The sequence below is a fragment of the Dipodomys ordii genome, unplaced genomic scaffold (assembly GCF_000151885.1).
Source record: "Dipodomys ordii isolate 6190 unplaced genomic scaffold, Dord_2.0 Scaffold141, whole genome shotgun sequence".
Taxonomy (NCBI): domain Eukaryota; kingdom Metazoa; phylum Chordata; class Mammalia; order Rodentia; family Heteromyidae; genus Dipodomys; species Dipodomys ordii.
The window spans coordinates 1276936-1294716 of NW_012267357.1; the positions used below are offsets into that span (position 1 = coordinate 1276936).

Here is a 17781-nt window from a genome sequence, read left to right on the forward strand (position 1 = left end):
TTTTCTTTTTGCTTATGTGGTGCTGAGGAATCGAACCCAGGGCCTCAGGCAATGCAAGGCAAGCGCTCTACCACTGAGCCACCTTCCCAGCCCAGTGCATAGACTTTGAAAGGATATGAAACCTCCTGCCCCATTCACAGGTAGTGTAAATCCCAAAGTGCAGTTTGCCCACAATTCAACATCTAGCTGGTCTGCACTTGCTGTGTGGGAATGACTAGGCTGGGATAGGATGTACAAATAGGAAAAGGCTTCTCAGACAAACTGGGGTCTGTAGGTTTTATAGAAGACTGTCTTGAGATGCTTTTTAAAATGATTTTACAGATACTGGGCACATATTTCTAGAACTAAAGCTTTGCCTTTGGCCTTTAGGGCATGATCATTACCCCTCTTTAACCATTTGTCATCGAGTCTTCCTCAGGCACTTGCTCCCATCCTGCTTACAGCTGTCTCTTTCAGGACTCTGAATGGTCTGGGCATTCTGGTATGCTCCATGGATGGCTCTGTGGCATTCCTTGACTTCTCTCAGGATGAACTCGGAGACCCCCTGAGTGAGGAAGAAAAGGTAGGCTGGCATCCTGCATGGTGCTGCACACTTTGTGGCTACAGAAATAGCCACAATCTGAGACCCCTGCCATTGCAACACTTTCTTGAGAGATATGCACACATTAGTTAAGTATTATGGGGTGTTTGCTTTTTTAAAGAATGTAATTTTTATCTTCTTTGCAAAATAGATTAATAAAAATAAGTCTATTCATGTCAGAAACAACTTTCAGAATAAGTCTCTATACAAGTCAGAAACAACTTTCAGAATTAAGAATAATTGGTATTTCTTCTTGAAATCATGATAGCTCTCCCCCTTCTCTCCCCCCCCCCCCACCTAGGGAGTCTTTCACTCTAGAAGGAGCTGGAGTCAGTCCCCAGGGCTCCCTCTTCTTGTCACTTTCCCTAGCCCATTGTCTTGTGCTGACATAGAAGCAATTATAACTATAACCTTAGTTATTCTTAATATTTCCTGTTTGTCAGAGTCTGGGTCATGTGCTTTTGCATGTATATTTCATTTAAATCACACCAAATCCTTACAGAGGGACTTACAGGTACTGGAGACTGAACTCAGGACCTTGCACATGTTAAGCAAGTGCTCTACCAACTAAGCTATATTCCTAGCTGCAGTGACTTGTTTTAGCAAGTCTGTTAAAATTGGAGAACCATTGGTGCAGTTAACTGGAAAACGAGTATTAGAAGCAAATGATTCCATGGAGATATGTTTCTTTTACTTTTATTTTTTCTTATTATAAAGATGATGTACAGAAGGGTTTACTCAGTTACATAAGTCAGGTTAAAGCATACATTTCTTTTTGGACAATGTTACCCCTTCCCTCACACTCTCTCCCAGTTTTCCCCTCCCACGCTTACCTACAAGTTACATAATTCATTTTCAACATAGTGTCTAGTGAGTACCATTGTTGCATTTGTTCACCCCTCCTTATTTCATACATTGTATTTGTATGTATTTGTATTGTGCTTTCTTTTTCTGCTCTGTATCTTTTCTCACTCTCCCCCTTCCCATTTAATTTATTTCTGCAGTTCTTTTCACCCTAAATGCCATAACAAAAAACTGAGGCATTTGGGGAAGAGGGATTTTACCTGTTTCATTGGTGAGGTAACTATACCTCAGAAAATAGAATGGCTTTTTGCCAAGACTATATGGGACTGTGATGTACAAGAACAGAAATGAAATCAGGTTGATTGCCTTTGAGCTCGATTCGACCTCCTCTCTTTTGTGTTCTGCTTGCACCAGTGGAGCCTGTGTGCTCTTTTTGGAAGGGTTTGGGAAAGGCTCTGCTTTACTTGTCACGAGAATAGGAAAGTGTGGTTCCTACCCACAGACCCTTAGTGATGTATCATATTTATTTTTTATTTATTTATTTTGTTGGTCATGGTACTTGAACTCTGGGCCTGGGCACTGTCCTTTAGCTCTTCAGCTCAAGGTGAGCACTGTGTCACTTGAGCTACAGCACCACTTCCAGTTTTCTTTCTTTTTTTTTTTGGGTCCGGTTGTGGGGCCTGAACTCTGGGCCTGGGCGCTGTCCCTCAGCTCTTCAGCTCAAGGCTAGCGCTCTACCACTTGAGCCACAGCGCCACTTCCAGCTTTTTTTTTTCTTTTTGCTTATGTGGTGTAAGGAATTGAACCCAGGGCCTCAGGCATGCAAGGCAAGCGCTCTACCACTGAGCCACCTTCCCAGCCCCCACTTCCAGTTTTCTGAGTGGTTTATTGGAGATAAGAGTCTCATAGTCTTTCCTGCCCGGGTTGGCTTTGAACCATGATCCTCAGATCTCAGCCTTCTGAGTAGCTAGGATTACAGGTGTGAGCCACCAGTGCCCAGCTATCATATTTAATTGTCTGAAAGGAGCCCTATGAAAGTACAGCAGGTCAGTAACTCCCCCATTAGTGAAACTCTTGCTTGAAAAAGCTTCCTCTTAACCTACTTTAGGATCCTCTCCAAAAGATATAAACCCCTTGAAGATAAGGGTCTGCCTTGAGCACTGCCCCTAAACTAGAGCCTAGTATTTCTGTCAGTCTTTAATGAAGGGATAAGTGTCTCGATGGCCTTGAGCCACTGTTATCACATACCCAGCTTTGCTTTTTACCCCCTTAAAGGGTAAATGTTGGAGCCTATTAAAAACTCCATCTAGTTTACCATTTTCCAAATCACTGCAAGGTCTAAGAAACACTAGGGGGAAAGCCAGACACCAGTGGCCCATGTCTATAATTCTAGCTACTCAGAAGGCTAAAAGTCTGTGAGACTCTTATCTTCACCAAAAAGCCAGATGGGATGCTGTAGCTCAAGTGGTTGACTACTAGCCTTGAACACAAAGACTCAGGGACAGAGCCCAAACATTGAGTTCAAGCCCCAGGACTTCAAGTCCCAAAAGGGAGGGAGGGAGGAAGGGAGGGGGGAAAGGGGGGAGGAGAGAAGAGAGACATTAGGAAAACCTGTCTTGAGATTCCAGGAGATGAATTTTGGAGGTGAGGGGAAACCAAGATGGCAGAAGAAAGATTCCTGACTAAACCTAGGACCTACAGGAATGAATGTTAACATCCTTCTCCACTCCCCTTCCTGGGAAGCTGCAACCAACCTCACCTTCCCAGGGTCTTGTGGTATAAAGCAGATGCCCATTAACTATAATTCATGTTCTGAGTAGAATCTGAATATCCTGAAGATCATTTTCATAATCATTCCTCCTTTTCTTGGGTTGCTATCTAGCTATGGCACAGGACTAATAGGGCCTAAGAGAATAGGAGAGGACTTGTTTTTAGCAGGTCCACAGGAGAGTAGACAGGGGTCTCCCAAACCTGGTATACCAAGCTTCCCATGAGGCTGAAGTCTACTAACAAAAGCATACTGGTTCTAATGGAGTGTTGAAGGTCCTTGAAGTGGAGCCTTCAATAAGAGCCTTAAGTTAGTAAAAGGGCACCCAGATATCAGTCAAGATGGTATCTCTTGGGGCTGAGGAGGTGGCTCAGTGGTAGAATGCTCGCCTAGCATGCATGAGGCCCTGCGTTCAATTCTTCAGTACCACATACACAGAAAAAGCCAGAAGTGGCACTGTGGTTCAAGGGTAGAGTGCTAGCCTTGAGAGAATAAAAAAAGAAACTCAGGGATAGCGCCTAGGCCCAGAGTTCAAGCCCCAGGACTGGCAAAAAAAAGATGGTATCTCTTGTCATATAGTCTAGACCCAGACCATGTAGTGTTTTCTTACCATTATTTCACTATTATTGCCAGCTATAGATACATAGAAGCTGTAACATATCATGAGAGCTTGAGACTTCAAGAGTTATCGGGACAGAGTTGGGCAGGAAGTGATATAGAGCTGGCCTCCCAAGCCCTTCTGCTCTTAAACAAGTAGACTCCACATTGCACCCACTGGTGGGTATCACTGACCATGGTGGTATTCATCAGCATGTCAAATCAACCTCTCCCTGCTTCTGGCAGAGCCGCATTCATCAGTCCACCTATGGCAAGAGTCTAGCCATCATGACCGAGGCCCAGCTCTCCACAGCTGTCATTGAGAACCCTGCGATGCTCAAGTACCAGAGGAGGCAACAGCAGCAGCAGCAACTGGACCAGAAGACTGCTACAGCCAGGGAGATGGGCTCAGCTTCTTCAGTAGCAGGTGTTGTCAATGGAGAGAGTCTGGAAGATATCAGGAAGGTGAGTGAGGGTTTGTCCCATGGCACTGAGGATGGAGCAAAGGAAATAGGCAGGTGGGCCATAACATAGGCAGTCTGAAGAGAGCACAAAGGATGGGGCCATAGATATGAGTGATGGGGAAGAGAGTATGTGTTGAGCCTGAGATATGACCTGTAGTCAGCCAGGACCAATTGGCCATTGCCTAAAGCTTCATGGGGGTACTAAGGTTTCAAAGCATCTTCATCAGCTGGGCCCTGGTGGCTCACACCTGTAATTCTAGCTACTCAGGAGGCTGAGATGTGAGGTTCACCGTTCAAAGCCATCCTGGACAGGAAAGTCTTATCTCCAATTAGCCACCAGAAGACCTAAAATAGCGTTATGGTTCAAAGTGGTAGAGTACTAATCTTGAGCTGAAGAGCTCAGGGACAGGGCCCAGACCCACAGTTCAAACCTCACCACTGGTGGGGGGGGCGGGGTGTGGGGTGGCAGCGCAGGGGGGCATGCTCTGAGTAGCTGGCTTAGTTAGCCTCAATGTACTATAGAAAGGCTGTAGAAAGAGTTAGAATACATTTCCTTATTAAAGGCTTTGGTTTCCCAAATCTATCATTGTGAGGTATAATTGACATACAAAAAACTACACATATTTAACATTTACTACTTAGCAATGAATCAGACACAGAAGTACAAATGGTACTGGTAACACTTGTATGAGAAATCTAAATTAACCAAACTCACAGAGCAGATTAGTATGGTAGGTACCAGGGGCCCTGGGAAGAGGAAATGGAGGTATTAATCAAAGGGAACAAGTGCCCATTTACTCAGTTCTGTTAACAATCCTGTATCATATACTTAATTGGGTGAGAGCGTAGAGCTTATGCTAAATGTTCTTATCACAAAGAGATTAAGGAGCACCTTTTTTTTTTAATTTTTGGACTAGTTGGCAGAAACGTTTCCATTTATTCATTTATATGACTTTACTTTCCCAGAACCTTTTGAAGAAACAAGTTGAAACACGGACAGCAGATGGTCGGAGAAGAATCACACCTCTCTGCATAGCACAGCTGGACACTGGGTACTCATTCGTTCACCGAACTTTCTGTGATCTTCTCTGGGAGGTCTTCCTCTCTCCTTTAGCCAGTTAGTACTTTCCTAGTTAGGGTCTTCACAGACTTGGGCCAACCTGACTCCTACAATGTGGAAGCACCAGTCTCACGGCCAGCCTCCCAGCAGCCTCAGAGGCCCATCCTCCTCCAAGTTCTGTGCACTTGAGTCCTACGGAAGGAGAGAGGCCTGAGATAACTAGACCAGATTGCTTCCTCAGACTAGTGCCCTTACTGCACTCACCACTGCGAGCCTCCGGAGATCAAGCAGGGAAAGAAGTCACACTGATTTATTTATTTTTGTTTGTAAATATACCTCCTTTTCTGATTTTTGAAAGGTATATATGCACATTGCTGAAATTTTAGAAAATAGTAAAAGCCCCCAGAGTATAAGCATTCTCCATAATCCAGTCTCTGTTAACATTCTGATGTCTATGTTTCAGTCTTTTCTCTACCCTTGACCTTTTGTTCACTTAAATAGTTCTCTGCAGCATTTGCTTGCTGCCTATCCTGGTTCCTGTCCTGTGAATGCGCCAGGACTTACTAAAACTGCTTGTTAATTGCAGACTTGGAGTGTGTGTCCAGTTTTTTTGTTACAAAAATTTTTGTTATTATAAATGAGTCTTTGAGCACATCATGACTGTTTCCTCAGAATAATTTCTAGAAGTGCAGCTGGGCAAAAAGTAAGTAGGGCTCAGAGACACATTTCCCTGTGGGAGCAAAGAGCTGGAGTGTGGATTCCTTCCTCCTTTGCCACTGTCTTCATGTCAGTAGTCATGCTTGCTTTTGATTTTTGTTCTCTAGAAATGGTATATGTTGATTCAGTGGATAGTAAAGACTTGTGAGAAAGCAGCAGTCCCCCATTGTCCCAGGCACCTCACCATACGTTTTATATTTAAAAGGTGAGCAGTCTGTTCAAGGCATCAGGAGGTCCTTCATTGAAACCATGCACAGAAATCCACATTTTCGCTGGTACTCACTTGAACCATACACTCTATTGACAGTATTTTGCTGGTTAATTGGAGATGAAATTTCTCAGATTTGTCTGCCCAGTCTGGCTTTAAACCATGCACAGAATTGCTTTTGTTCTTTTTTTTTTTGGTCGGTTGTGGGGCCTGAACTCTGGGCCTGGATGCTGTCCCTCGGCTCTTCAGCTCAAGGCTAGTGTTCTACCACTTGAACCACAGTGCCACTCCAAGCTTTTTCTGTTTATGTGGTGCTGAGGAACCCAACCCAGGGTCTCATGCATGCGAGGCAAGTACCACCACTGAGCGACCTTCCCAGCCCCTGTTCTAAATTTTTTTATCCTTTGAGTTCCATGTTCAAACAAGTAGCAGCCAATTAGGAAAATATTTGTTAAATCCAGAATGAAGAAACAAATATTCAGAGTGATTTTTTCATCCATCCATGAACTGCTGTTCCAAATCTCCCTTGAAAAGCTACAAGACTTTCATCTATATAGTATGCTGACTCTCCCTTTCAGGTTAGATGTGAAGGCCCAGAGGGCCCAGTGGGTAGATGCCTGGTCAAATGACTCCTTTTTCCTCTAATCCTTTTTTTTTTTTTAATGCAGGTCCTGAGGCTTGAACTCATGGCCTAGACACTGTTCTAAGCTTTTTGTGCTCAAGGGCAGCTTCCTACCACTTGAACCACAGTTCCATTTCTGGCTTTTTTTTTTTTTTTTGTAGTTAATTGGGAATAAGAATTTCAGACTTCCTTGTCCAGGCTGGCATTCCTTAGATGATCTCAGTCTCCTGTGTAATCAGGATTATAAACATGAGTCCTGGTGCCCAGGACCTTTTTCCATTGTGAGCCTACAGTAATAAGGTCATTGCCTAGCTCTTATTATCATTATCTCATGACACTGATTGTGTGAATGTGCTTTGAACACTGCTAGACCTGTGGCAGTAGGGGGTGGTACTTCTGCTGATGGTTCCAAACCTGTTGTTCTGTGGGTCTTGCTAAGCCTTATGTGGTGAGGAGGAAGGAGATAAGAGACTTCATAGCTGGCCTTGAGCCATTTGTTTCTGGCACCAACACTTGATTCCCTTTATGTGGGTGTGGGTGTGGGTGTGTATGGGTAGGTGTGGGTGTGCCCATAGTAGAATTGAAGTCAGCCTCAAATTCTCATTCCACTTTTTCAATCATGGCTGGTACTCTGTCACCTGAGCCACATACTCCACTGCCAGTATTTTGCTGGCTAACTGGAGATGGATCTCTCAGATATGTCTGCCCAGTCTGGCTTTGAACCATGATTGTTAGAAAGGAAGAACAAATATTCAGAGTGATTTTTCAAGAAAAAATAATCACAGATAAAGAATAAATCAAGCCAGGTGCCTGTAATCCTAGCTACTAGAAGGCTGAGATCTGAAGATTGTGGTTCAGAGACAGCCCAGGCAGGAAAGTCCGTGAAACTCATCTCCAATTAACCACCAAAAATCCAGAAGTGGCGCTGTGGCTCAAGTGGTAGAGTGTGTTTGCCTTGAGCTGAAGAGCTCAAGGTCAGCACCGAGGCTCCACAACTGACAAAAATAAATAAATAAAATAAATCAAGACCCAATGACTCACACTCGTAATCCTAGCTAATCAGGAAGCTGAGATCTGAAGATCACGGTTCAAAGCTAGTTGGGACAGAAAAGGCCCAGTGAGACTCTAATCTCCAATTAAACACTCAAAAACCAGAAGTGGAGCTGTGCCTCAAAGTGGTAGAGCACTAACCTTGAGCAAAAAGAGCTCGGGGATAGCCTCCAGGCTCTGAGTTCAAGTTCCAAGACTAACAAAGCAAATCAAGGGTTGGCGGCCTGCTGAGCTGGTGTGAGTGCCAGTCAATAATCCAAAAACATCAAATACTAGGTTTGAGTCCTGTTCACTAAAGAAAAAAAAAAAAAAAGAATAAACCGAAAGGCCAGGGTAAAGCTCAAGTGATGAGTGAGTTCAAACCCCAGTATTACCCCCCAAAAAAAGAATAAAAATACAATAAAAAATCTTTAAAAAAAGAAAAAGAATAAAAACAATGAGAACTTTCTGCTGCACACTGTGCAAATAAATTTAAAAAATGAATTTTTTTTTATAAGACAAGAACTCAATGTAACCTGGGCTGGCCTTTACATTACCATATGGCCCAGGCTAGCCTTGAATTCATAGTCCTTCTGCTTCAACCTCTGTAGTGCTGGTGTTGTAGGTACAAACTACCATGCCTGACTCCAAGGGGATAATTTTTTTTAGAAAATAAAATTGTTAAATGTAAAAAATTGTTACAGAAGAAATACAAGACATTTGTCAAAAAGTTAAGTCTACCCAAGTTAAGCCAGCAAGCCAAGAATTTACAGGGAAATTCTAACAAATTCTTAAGGAATAGATAATTAATACTGTCTTACAAAGAAGACAAGAACAACTTGCAAACTTATTTTATGTTTGTGCTGGTACTGGGACTTGAACTACACTGTCCCTTAGCTTTTTCACTCAAGGTTGGCACTTTACCACTTGAACTACAGCTACACTTTCTGTTTTATTGCTAGTTAACCAGCACAAACTTACAAATTCTTGTTTATAGTGGGACACATGGTATGTCTCGGGTATCCAGGAGGCTAAGGTAGAAAGATAACTTGAGCAAGGCGTTCAAGACTAGCCGCTGCAACATAGTGAAGCTCTGTCTAAAGAGAAAAAAAGCAGTAGCAAAGGTAGAACATATTAATTACAAATCAATTTTATATCTTAGTGTTGGTAGAAATCTAAACAAAACAGTAATAAGTAGAACTTTGCGGCATGTTGAGGTTAGTACTCAAGACCAAGTAAAGTTTATTTCAGGGAATCCAGGAGGTTCAGATTTGTGAGAACTATTAGTTTAAGTCTACATGTCAAAAGAAATAGGAACTGCTGACACAGCCTATAATCCTAGGTACTCAGGAAGCTGAGATCTGAGAATCGTGATTTGAAGCCAGCCTGGGCAGAAAAGTTCATAAGAAGCTTATTTCCAACTAGCCCCCAAAAGCCAGAAGTAGAGATGTGACTGAGGTGGTAGGGTGCAAGCTTTGAGGAAAAAAAGCCAACAGAGAACATGAGGCACCCTGAGTTAAAGCACCAGTACTGATGCAGAAAAGAAACAAGAGTATGGGAGGGGAGGAGAGGAGTAAAAAGAAAAGAGAAAAATGGTATGATCACCTGCAGAGATGCTTCATAAATTTTAACATTATTCTGAGTTAATTAAGTGAAATTAGACCAATGTTTCTTTATTGCAATAAATTGTCTTACTTCAAATAGAATTTAGAAACTAAACTTTTTAGTGTTAGGACTATAATTTAACATAGTTTTAGAAGCCCCAGTCTATCCGTTAGGCAAGAATAAATTGGAAAGAAGAATGTAAAATGTATCATTTAAAGATGAAGAAAGAATTGGGTGCCAATAATACTATAGCTACTCAGGAGGCAGAGATCTGAGGATTGTAGTTCGAAGTCAGCCTGGGCAGAAAAGTCTGTGAGACTCTTAATCTCCAATTAAGTCACAGAAAAACCTGGAAGTGACATGTGTCTCAAGTGGTAGAGTGCTAGCCTTGAATACAGAGAAGCTAAAGGCCCAAGCCCTGAGTTCAAGCTCCAGGACTGGCAAAAAAAAAGGGAGACAGTAGAGCTAGCAGGGTGGTACATAGTTTTTGATCCCAGCATTCAGGAGGTTGAGGTAGGAAGACTGAAAAACACTTTCGTGGACTTTTGTTTTATTTGTTGGCTATTACTGAGGTTTGAACTCAGGGCCTTGAGCTTGCTTGGCTTAGCACTCTACCACTTGAGCTTCCAGTTTGGCTTTTTCTAGTGATTTTGGAGGTGCTGTCTTATGGCATGCCCAGAAGGACTCAGAATTTGAGGGCAGCTGGAACTTCATAATGAGACTTTGTTTCAAATAAAAAAAAAGTAAAGTAACTAGATATGAACAATATGAGATCCTAACCTTTAGAAGACAGAAGAAATGAGCCAGGGGGCTGGGAATGTGGCTTAGTAGTAGAGTGCTTGCCTCGCATGCATGAAGCCCTGGATTCCATTCCTCAGCACTGCATAAACAGAAAAAGCCAGAAATCAGCCAGACACCACTACCTCATACCTATAATCTTAGCTACTTAGAAGGCTGAGCTCTGAAGATGATAGTTGAAAGACAGCCCAGGCAAATAACTCTCACAGAGACTCTTACCTCCAGTTAACTACCTAAAAGCTGGATGTGGAGGAGCGGCTCAAGTGTTAGAACTCCAACCTTAGGTGAAAAAGCTAAGGGCCAGTGCCCACGCTCTGAGTTCAAGCCTCAGTACTTGCACCAAAAAAAAAAAAAGAAGAAGATGAAGAAGAAGAAGAGGAGGAGGAAGAAGAAGAAGTACAAGAAGAATCAATCACGTTTTCAAATGAAATACTTAAGATGTAACAAGAAATATAAACAAAAGGAAAAAATGGAGGCAGTCTCACTCTATATTGCCCAAATTACTCTTATCAAAATATGTGCCATTAGTTAGCATGACTGAAAGAAGTCAGTTCTCCATAAACATATCAATTTAACATGAGCAAATACAACTAACTAAATCTTTCAGAATTTCAGAAGGGTAGGTGTTGGTAGCTCAAGCCTTTAACCCTACCTACTCAGGAGGCTGAGATCTGAGGCTAATGGTTCAAAGCCAACCCAGACAGGAAAGTCTGTGAGATACTTATCTTTAATTAGCCACCAGAAAACTAGAAGTGGAACTGTGGCTCAAAATGATAGAGCATTAGTCTTTTTTGTTTTGTTTTGTTTTGAAAAACCAGTAGCTTTTTTTTCTTTATTGGTTATGCCTTCAAAGTAGAGCACTAGTCTTGAGCAGAAGAGTTCAGAGACAGCACCTAAGCCCTGAGTTCAAGCTCTAGGACTAGGACACCAAATTATATATATATATATATATATATATATATATATATATATATATATATATATATATATATATATATATATATCTATATATATTCCGCAATGTAATCTTGAAGTTATATGGAAAAGTACATAGGAAAAGCTGCAGTATTTCTGAAATAAAGGTTAATCAGGGAAGATTCTCTTCACCAGCAATTAAAACGGTAGGGTACTGACACAAAACTAGAGCAATGGGACACAGAAAAGATTCAAATATTCACGTGAGATTTAAAGGTTGTGTTCTATATTCATGATGAAACATATGCTGATTCAATAGATAAAAACCAGGTCGACCTACCATGCTAGCTAGAAACAGTTAAATCCTAACTTCAGAAATGTGACATCTCAGACATTATTTGTTTAATGTTATTTTTTTGTTGACTAAAATATTTTTGTTTAAAATTTTTGAAAATATATTCTTACAATCTCAAGAGGTAAAAAATATTCAAGGCCAGGGGCTGGGAAGGTGGCTCAGTGGTAGAGTGCTTGCCTTGCATGCCTGAGGCCCTGGGTTCGATTCCTCAGCACCACATAAGCAAAAAGAAAAAAAGCCGGAAGTGGTGCTGTGGCTCAAGTGGTAGAGCGCTAGCCTTGAGCTGAAGAGCTGAGGGACAGCGCCCAGGCCCAGAGTTCAGGCCCCATGACCGGAACCCCCCCCAAAAAAAAAAATTCAAGGCCATTGCCAGTGGCTCATATCTATAATCCTAGCTACTCAGAAGGCTGAGATCTGAGGATGCTTGAAAGCCAGCCTGGCAGACAAAGGCATGAGACTCTTACCTCCAATTAACCAGCAAAAAGCCATAAATAGAGGTGTAGTTCAAGGCGTGGCATGAGCCATGAGAGGAAAAGCTTCAAGAGAGTTTGAAAACTGGAATTCAAGTCCTACCACCAACATTAAAAAAAAAATAGTTTTCTACTCAGGAGGCTAAGATCCAAGATCACAGTTCAAAGCCAGCTCAGACAGTAAAGTTGATGACTCTTCCAGTTAATCACCAAAAAAGCCAGAAATGTTGTCTCTCAAGTGATGGAGCATAGCCTTGAGCAAAAATGCTCCAGCATCCAGGCCTTGAGTTCAAGCCCTAGAAACAACACACACCAAAAAATGACATTTTGGTTCATGCCTACTCAGAAGGCTGAGATCCACTGAGAATGCTTAATGAAAGTAAGGCCTTCAGTACACTGCCTGTTCTTCCCTCTTAAGACCCATAGTTTCTTTTTGAATCCTCTGAAATCAGAGTGCATTGCACTGTTAATGCATCTGACTACTAGAATGAGTGCATTGTTGTTTTTCTTAGTGGTCCATGTAGCACTGCTACATCATAGATTCAGATAGGCTATATGAAGAGTCTTTCCTTTTTTAAATTGTGTGTGTATATGTATTACAGTACTAGAGCTTGAACTTAGGGCCTAGGCACTGGCCATTAGCTTTTTTGGTTTAAGCAAGCACTCTACCCCTTGAGCTACTACTCCACTCCCAGCTTTTGCTAATTGTAGATAATTGTAGGTAAGAGTCTCATGGACTAGCTGTGAACTACAATCCTCAGATCTCAGCCTGTTGAGTAGCTACCATCACCTGGCTTCATTTCCTTTTGGCTTTTCTGTATTCCAGATTATCTACCCTAAGAATATGTTACTTCTAGGTAAAAAATAAATAAAATAGAAGTATAAGTACTTGGTATCTTCTTTTCTCATATCTTATTTACTTATAAAGTACTTGGTATCTTATTTTCCTACTGACTTTTGTTCTCACTTGACAACAGGGACTTCTCCACGGCCTTCTTTAACAGCATCCCACTCTCCGGCTCCCTGGCAGGCTCCATGCTCTCCTCTCCTAGCAGTCAGCAGTTACTGCCACTGGACACCAGTACCCCCTCTTTCGGCGCCTCGAAGCCTTGCACAGAGCCTGTGGTGGCCACTGGTGCCAGGCCTACAGGCGAATCTGTCAGTAAGGACAGGTTAGTGAATGCCAAGGTTTGGTTCCTTCTGGGGAAAGCTCAAATTTGGACATTGATTCTGAGGATGTGAATTTCATTCTGTTTTCCATGATCCCTTCAATTTAAAAGAGAGAGAAAGATAATAAATGTTAAATGTTTGATTTCAGATTAGGGCTTCTTCAGAATGAAAGACCTGTTCAGGAGAGTCTTGACACAGTGCTACTGAGCATTAGGGTATAAAGCTTGGGAATCTGCCAGTGAGATGCCACCTGTCATTGTCCCACTTTTTCTCACATTCACACTGGAAGTAGCCTCAGGTTTCTGGAGCTTTGGCCTCCACTTTACTATGCTATGAGCCTCACCCACCATTCATCTTAGATAGGGCACTGATGTGAACAAGCAGACTCTCTTCACACACTAGAATAAATTTACTTCAAGGCTGTGTTTTCAAAGACCATTCACAGGCTAGAGGGAGGGCATGAATAAGAGGTAGGCATGAGCTGGGCACTGGTGACTCAAGCTAATAATCCTAGTTACTCAGGAGGCTGAGATATAAGGATTGTGGCTCAAAGCCAGCCTGGGCAAGAAAGCCTATGAGACCCTTATGCCCAATTAATCACCAGAAACCAGAAGTAGTGCTATGGCTCAAGTGGTAGAGCGATTGCCTTGAGATGAAGAGCTCAGGGACAGCACCCAGGCCCAGAGTTCAAGCCCCACAACCAACCCCAAAAAAAAGACCGATGTGAAGGTTTGCACCATACCGGCTCTGGATTGCATCCTCAGGCCATTTACTTGATAGGTCCTTGCCTTCAGGAAGGGTGGAAGCTGATGGGAAAGAGGCAACTACAATGTTGCAAGGTATATTCTGGGATCTTTTGGAAGAAAGTGGCAAGCCATGAGAAGGAATTGTTGCATAGATAGATCTTCAGGCTTTTCAGAAAGCATCCCTGGGGCCCACACAAGCTAAGCCAGGGCAGAGAGGTGGGGAATAGGGATGCTGGCAAGAGCAGAACTCAGGTCCTGAAAAGGAATGGGAAAGAGAATGGTCTCAGTTCCTGCTCTAAACCAGGTAGGCTGGGCTTTTTCCAGAATGGAGACAGAGAAGTCTCTGGAGCTTGAGTTTTATACCATGGTTCTAGTAGGCAGTACAGGTAAAACTTAGACTCTTAACACACATAACTACTGCTGTGAGAATGATTCTCCATTGGAAGGACTGGGATCTTGTGTTATCACTGCCTCCTGCTCTCAGTTCTGGGGCAGGGCTGTGCAGGCTCACTGAGCATCGGGGATCACTACTCTTAGGAAACTGGGACCTTAGAGTTGAAAAGGAGACAGTGTAGGTAGACAGGCCAGTCAGGGAGGAAGGGTGTCTGGGAAAAACTGAGAAAGCTGCAGGGGTTGGACTAGAGGTCATGGAGGGGGAGGAAAGTACTGTCTGGGATGACTAGGTATTTGGTGTGGAGTTGAGATGGTAGAAGTATTACCTGAATGAGATCAGCAGACTGATCCCAGTGGTTTGGGGTCTCTCCTTTCTCTATAAAGAAGGCAAAGCCATGGGATAAGCACCTAGAGAAGAATGCTAAGAATTTGTCATTGTCACAGTGAGATGGGAGGGACCACCTAGGAGGGAGGGAGGGAGGAAGAGAAAGAGGGTGAGAATAAAGGCCAGGAATAGGCCATGACTTCCAGGACCCCATATTGGGGATTTTCTTGTCATATCTATCATGAAAGTGACCAAGTCTGGTAGTTGAAGTGACTGGGGTCACTACAACCTGACTACATACTGTGATCTAGCTATATGGTTAGCTACACCCAAAATCTCTCAGAAAAAACATAAAAGAGGAAAATATGAATGCATTTGCTTGTAACCTTTTCAGGTAGCCAGACTTCTAGGATTTTTATATGTGAACATGATTTTAAAAATAGAAATAAATTTCACTTTTAAATTTTTTAAGGTTTTAGAAGTTTAATGTTTGTACCCATTTCAACATGCTCCAAACTATGCAAGTCCTAGACTTCCACATCCTTTAGAGGTTGCGCTGACATGCCTCCCACCTTTATTTCCCAGTATGAATGCTACCTCTACTCCTGCTGCATTGTCACCCTCCGTGTTAACAACCCCATCCAAGATTGAACCCATGAAAGCATTTGACTCCCGGTTTACAGAGCGGTCCAAAGCCACACCAGGTGCTCCTTCCTTGACCAGTGTGACCCCAACATCTGTCGAAAGGTAAAGTGTTGGATCCACAGGGCCCCAAGAATCCAGGGGTACAATACCTCCCCCCATTTTCTACTTTGCAGCCCACCTCCCATAGGGGAGCAAGACTGCAGAGACATGAAGCTCCCAGGAAAAAGGAACTGCTGCTGAAAGATGGGCTGTGGCTGGAAGGAGCTGTCAGGAAGGAGGCCATGGGCAAAAGAACAGTGAGGATAGAGTTGCAAGTGCTAGGCAGTTTGGTATGTGCTAAGAGTGATGTCATCCTTTGAAAAGAGCCCAGAGTTTTCTGAGAAGAGGAGTAGGAAGTAGTTGGAGAGATAGAAGGCTCTGATATTATTGAACCAGGTAAGTCAAAGCCCTCTGCTTAGAAACAGCCAACAGAAGGGAGCTACGATAGAAGGTCTTTATGAGCAGAGCTTTTGAGGTCTTGCAATTTATGTATTTTCTTTTTTGTTCTTGTTGATAATGAATTTGGGTCCTGGGCACTGTCCCTGAGCTTTTTTTTGGTCGGTCGTGGGGCTTGAACGTGGGGCCTGAGTGCTGTCCCTCAGCTCTTCAGCTCAAGGCTAGCACTCTACCACTTGAGCTACAGTATCACTTCCCATTTTCTGGTGTTTTATGGAGATAATAGTTTCACGGACTTTCCTGCCTGGACTGGCTTTGAACCATGATCCTTAGATCTCAGCCTCCTGAGTAGCTAGGATTATCCCTGAGCTTTTTTGCTCAAGGCTAGCACTCTACCACTTTGAGCCACAGCTCCCCTTCTGGTTTTCTAGTGATTAATTAGAGATGAGTCTCATGGACTTTCTTACACAGGCTGGGTTTGAACTGCTGTCCTCAGATCTCAGCTTCCTGAGTAGCTAAGATTACAGGTGTGAGCCAACCCTGCATGCAGCAGCAAGAAACATGAGCTGTAGTTCTTTATTTCTTGGAGTTGCAGTAGAGCATCCTTCTGAGACAGCCGGAACATGTGTAGCCTCCACTGACACTAAGCTTCACCACCTCATGAGAGGGGCCTCTGCAAGCCTGCCCTGTGCCAAGGAGCTTACTGTGCATCCCAGGGAGTTGAGGGCTAGAGGAGCTACATATTGGCTGGGCTACTTTCCTCGCCTTCTTCCCACAAGGGCAGTGGGAGCTGTCTTTGGGAGATATATCCCACTGAGAGGCAACTAGCCTTGACTACCTGGAACAGAAGCATGCTGGCCTGTGTCATGAGGCGCCAAATGCAGGGACATTGGTCAAAGATTCTTGGAGTAGCCACACACCCAGTAGTTGTCCAACAAGATGGGCATCTGTATAAGATACTGTCAAACAGTATTTTGGTGCTAAAACTAGTTCATTTTCTCTTGGGTTTTGCTTATTATCTCGGAAGATCTTGTCTGGGAATGATTGTTCTCCTTGGAGAACAGTCCTTAGAGCCCAGAGTGGAGGCACCGCCCTTCAAGTCTACTCTACCTATGAAGTTGGTGCAGAACCTCATGTTCTACTTGAATGTTTATGTTAATATGAAAAAATTCCATATGATATTTTTGTCTAGCAATTTATGTCTCTAGCAATGAAGGATTTTCCACTATGAAATACTTTGTTTATAGTCCCCAGGAGCTAAAATATATACATGAACAAAAAAAGTGCACACTATGGGTACTGGGCTGGGAGCTACCCAACTATTGACTGAGGACCTCGAGTTTTAATGGCAGCACTAATTCATGGCAATCTTTGGCCTGAGCCATATAGGAATTGAAACTTAAATCACCAGAATAAAGTCAAGCCATTGTACAGATCCCTTGAAAGGTGAACATTGGAACATAAAACTGACAGTTGACCCAGAAATATGGCAGACAAGTTGAATGTCTTAGCTTTGCCTTCAGTTAGGCAAGAGTCCCTTTGAAATTATGACTACAGGCCTGTTCTTTTTTTTTTTTTTTTGATAGTTGTGGGACCTGAACTCTGGGCCTGGTTGCTATCCCTAAGCTTTTCAGCTCAAGGTGAACACTCTACCACTTGAGTCACAGCGCCACTTCCAGATTTTTCTGCTTATGCGGTGCTGAGGAATCGAACCCAGGGCCTCATGCATGCAAGGCAAGCATTCTACCGCTGAGCCACCTTCCTAGCCCAGGCTTGTTCTTTTGTAGCTCTGGGGTCAATTTAATTGAGGTTTTTCTTTTACTTTTCTTTTTTTCTTTTTTTGTACTGGTCCTGGGTCTTGAACTCTGGGCCTAGGCACTCTCCCTGAACTTCTTTGGCTCAAGTCTAGTACTCTACTACTTTAGCTCTAGCACCTCTCCTGGCTTTTTCTGAGTAGTTTATTGGAGATAAGAGTCTCAGCCGGGCGCTGGTGGCTCACGCCTGTAATCCTAGCTACTCAGGAGGCTGAGATCTGAGGATCGTGGTTCAAAGCCAGCCCGGGCAGGAGAGACCGT

At 43.1% G+C, this 17781-nt stretch overlaps 1 protein-coding gene across 1 annotated transcript in view; it reads left to right on the forward strand.

Annotated features, from left to right (window-relative positions):
• Window positions 1-17781, forward strand: part of LOC105997171 (protein HIRA) — a 107427-nt gene that overhangs the window by 60406 nt on the left and 29240 nt on the right. The window contains exons 9-13 of the mRNA XM_013031504.1: window positions 457-562; window positions 3996-4214; window positions 5180-5265; window positions 12970-13164; window positions 15212-15373. Coding sequence (XP_012886958.1) covers window positions 457-562; window positions 3996-4214; window positions 5180-5265; window positions 12970-13164; window positions 15212-15373 — 768 coding nt within the window. The remainder of the gene's footprint in view (window positions 1-456; window positions 563-3995; window positions 4215-5179; window positions 5266-12969; window positions 13165-15211; window positions 15374-17781) is intronic.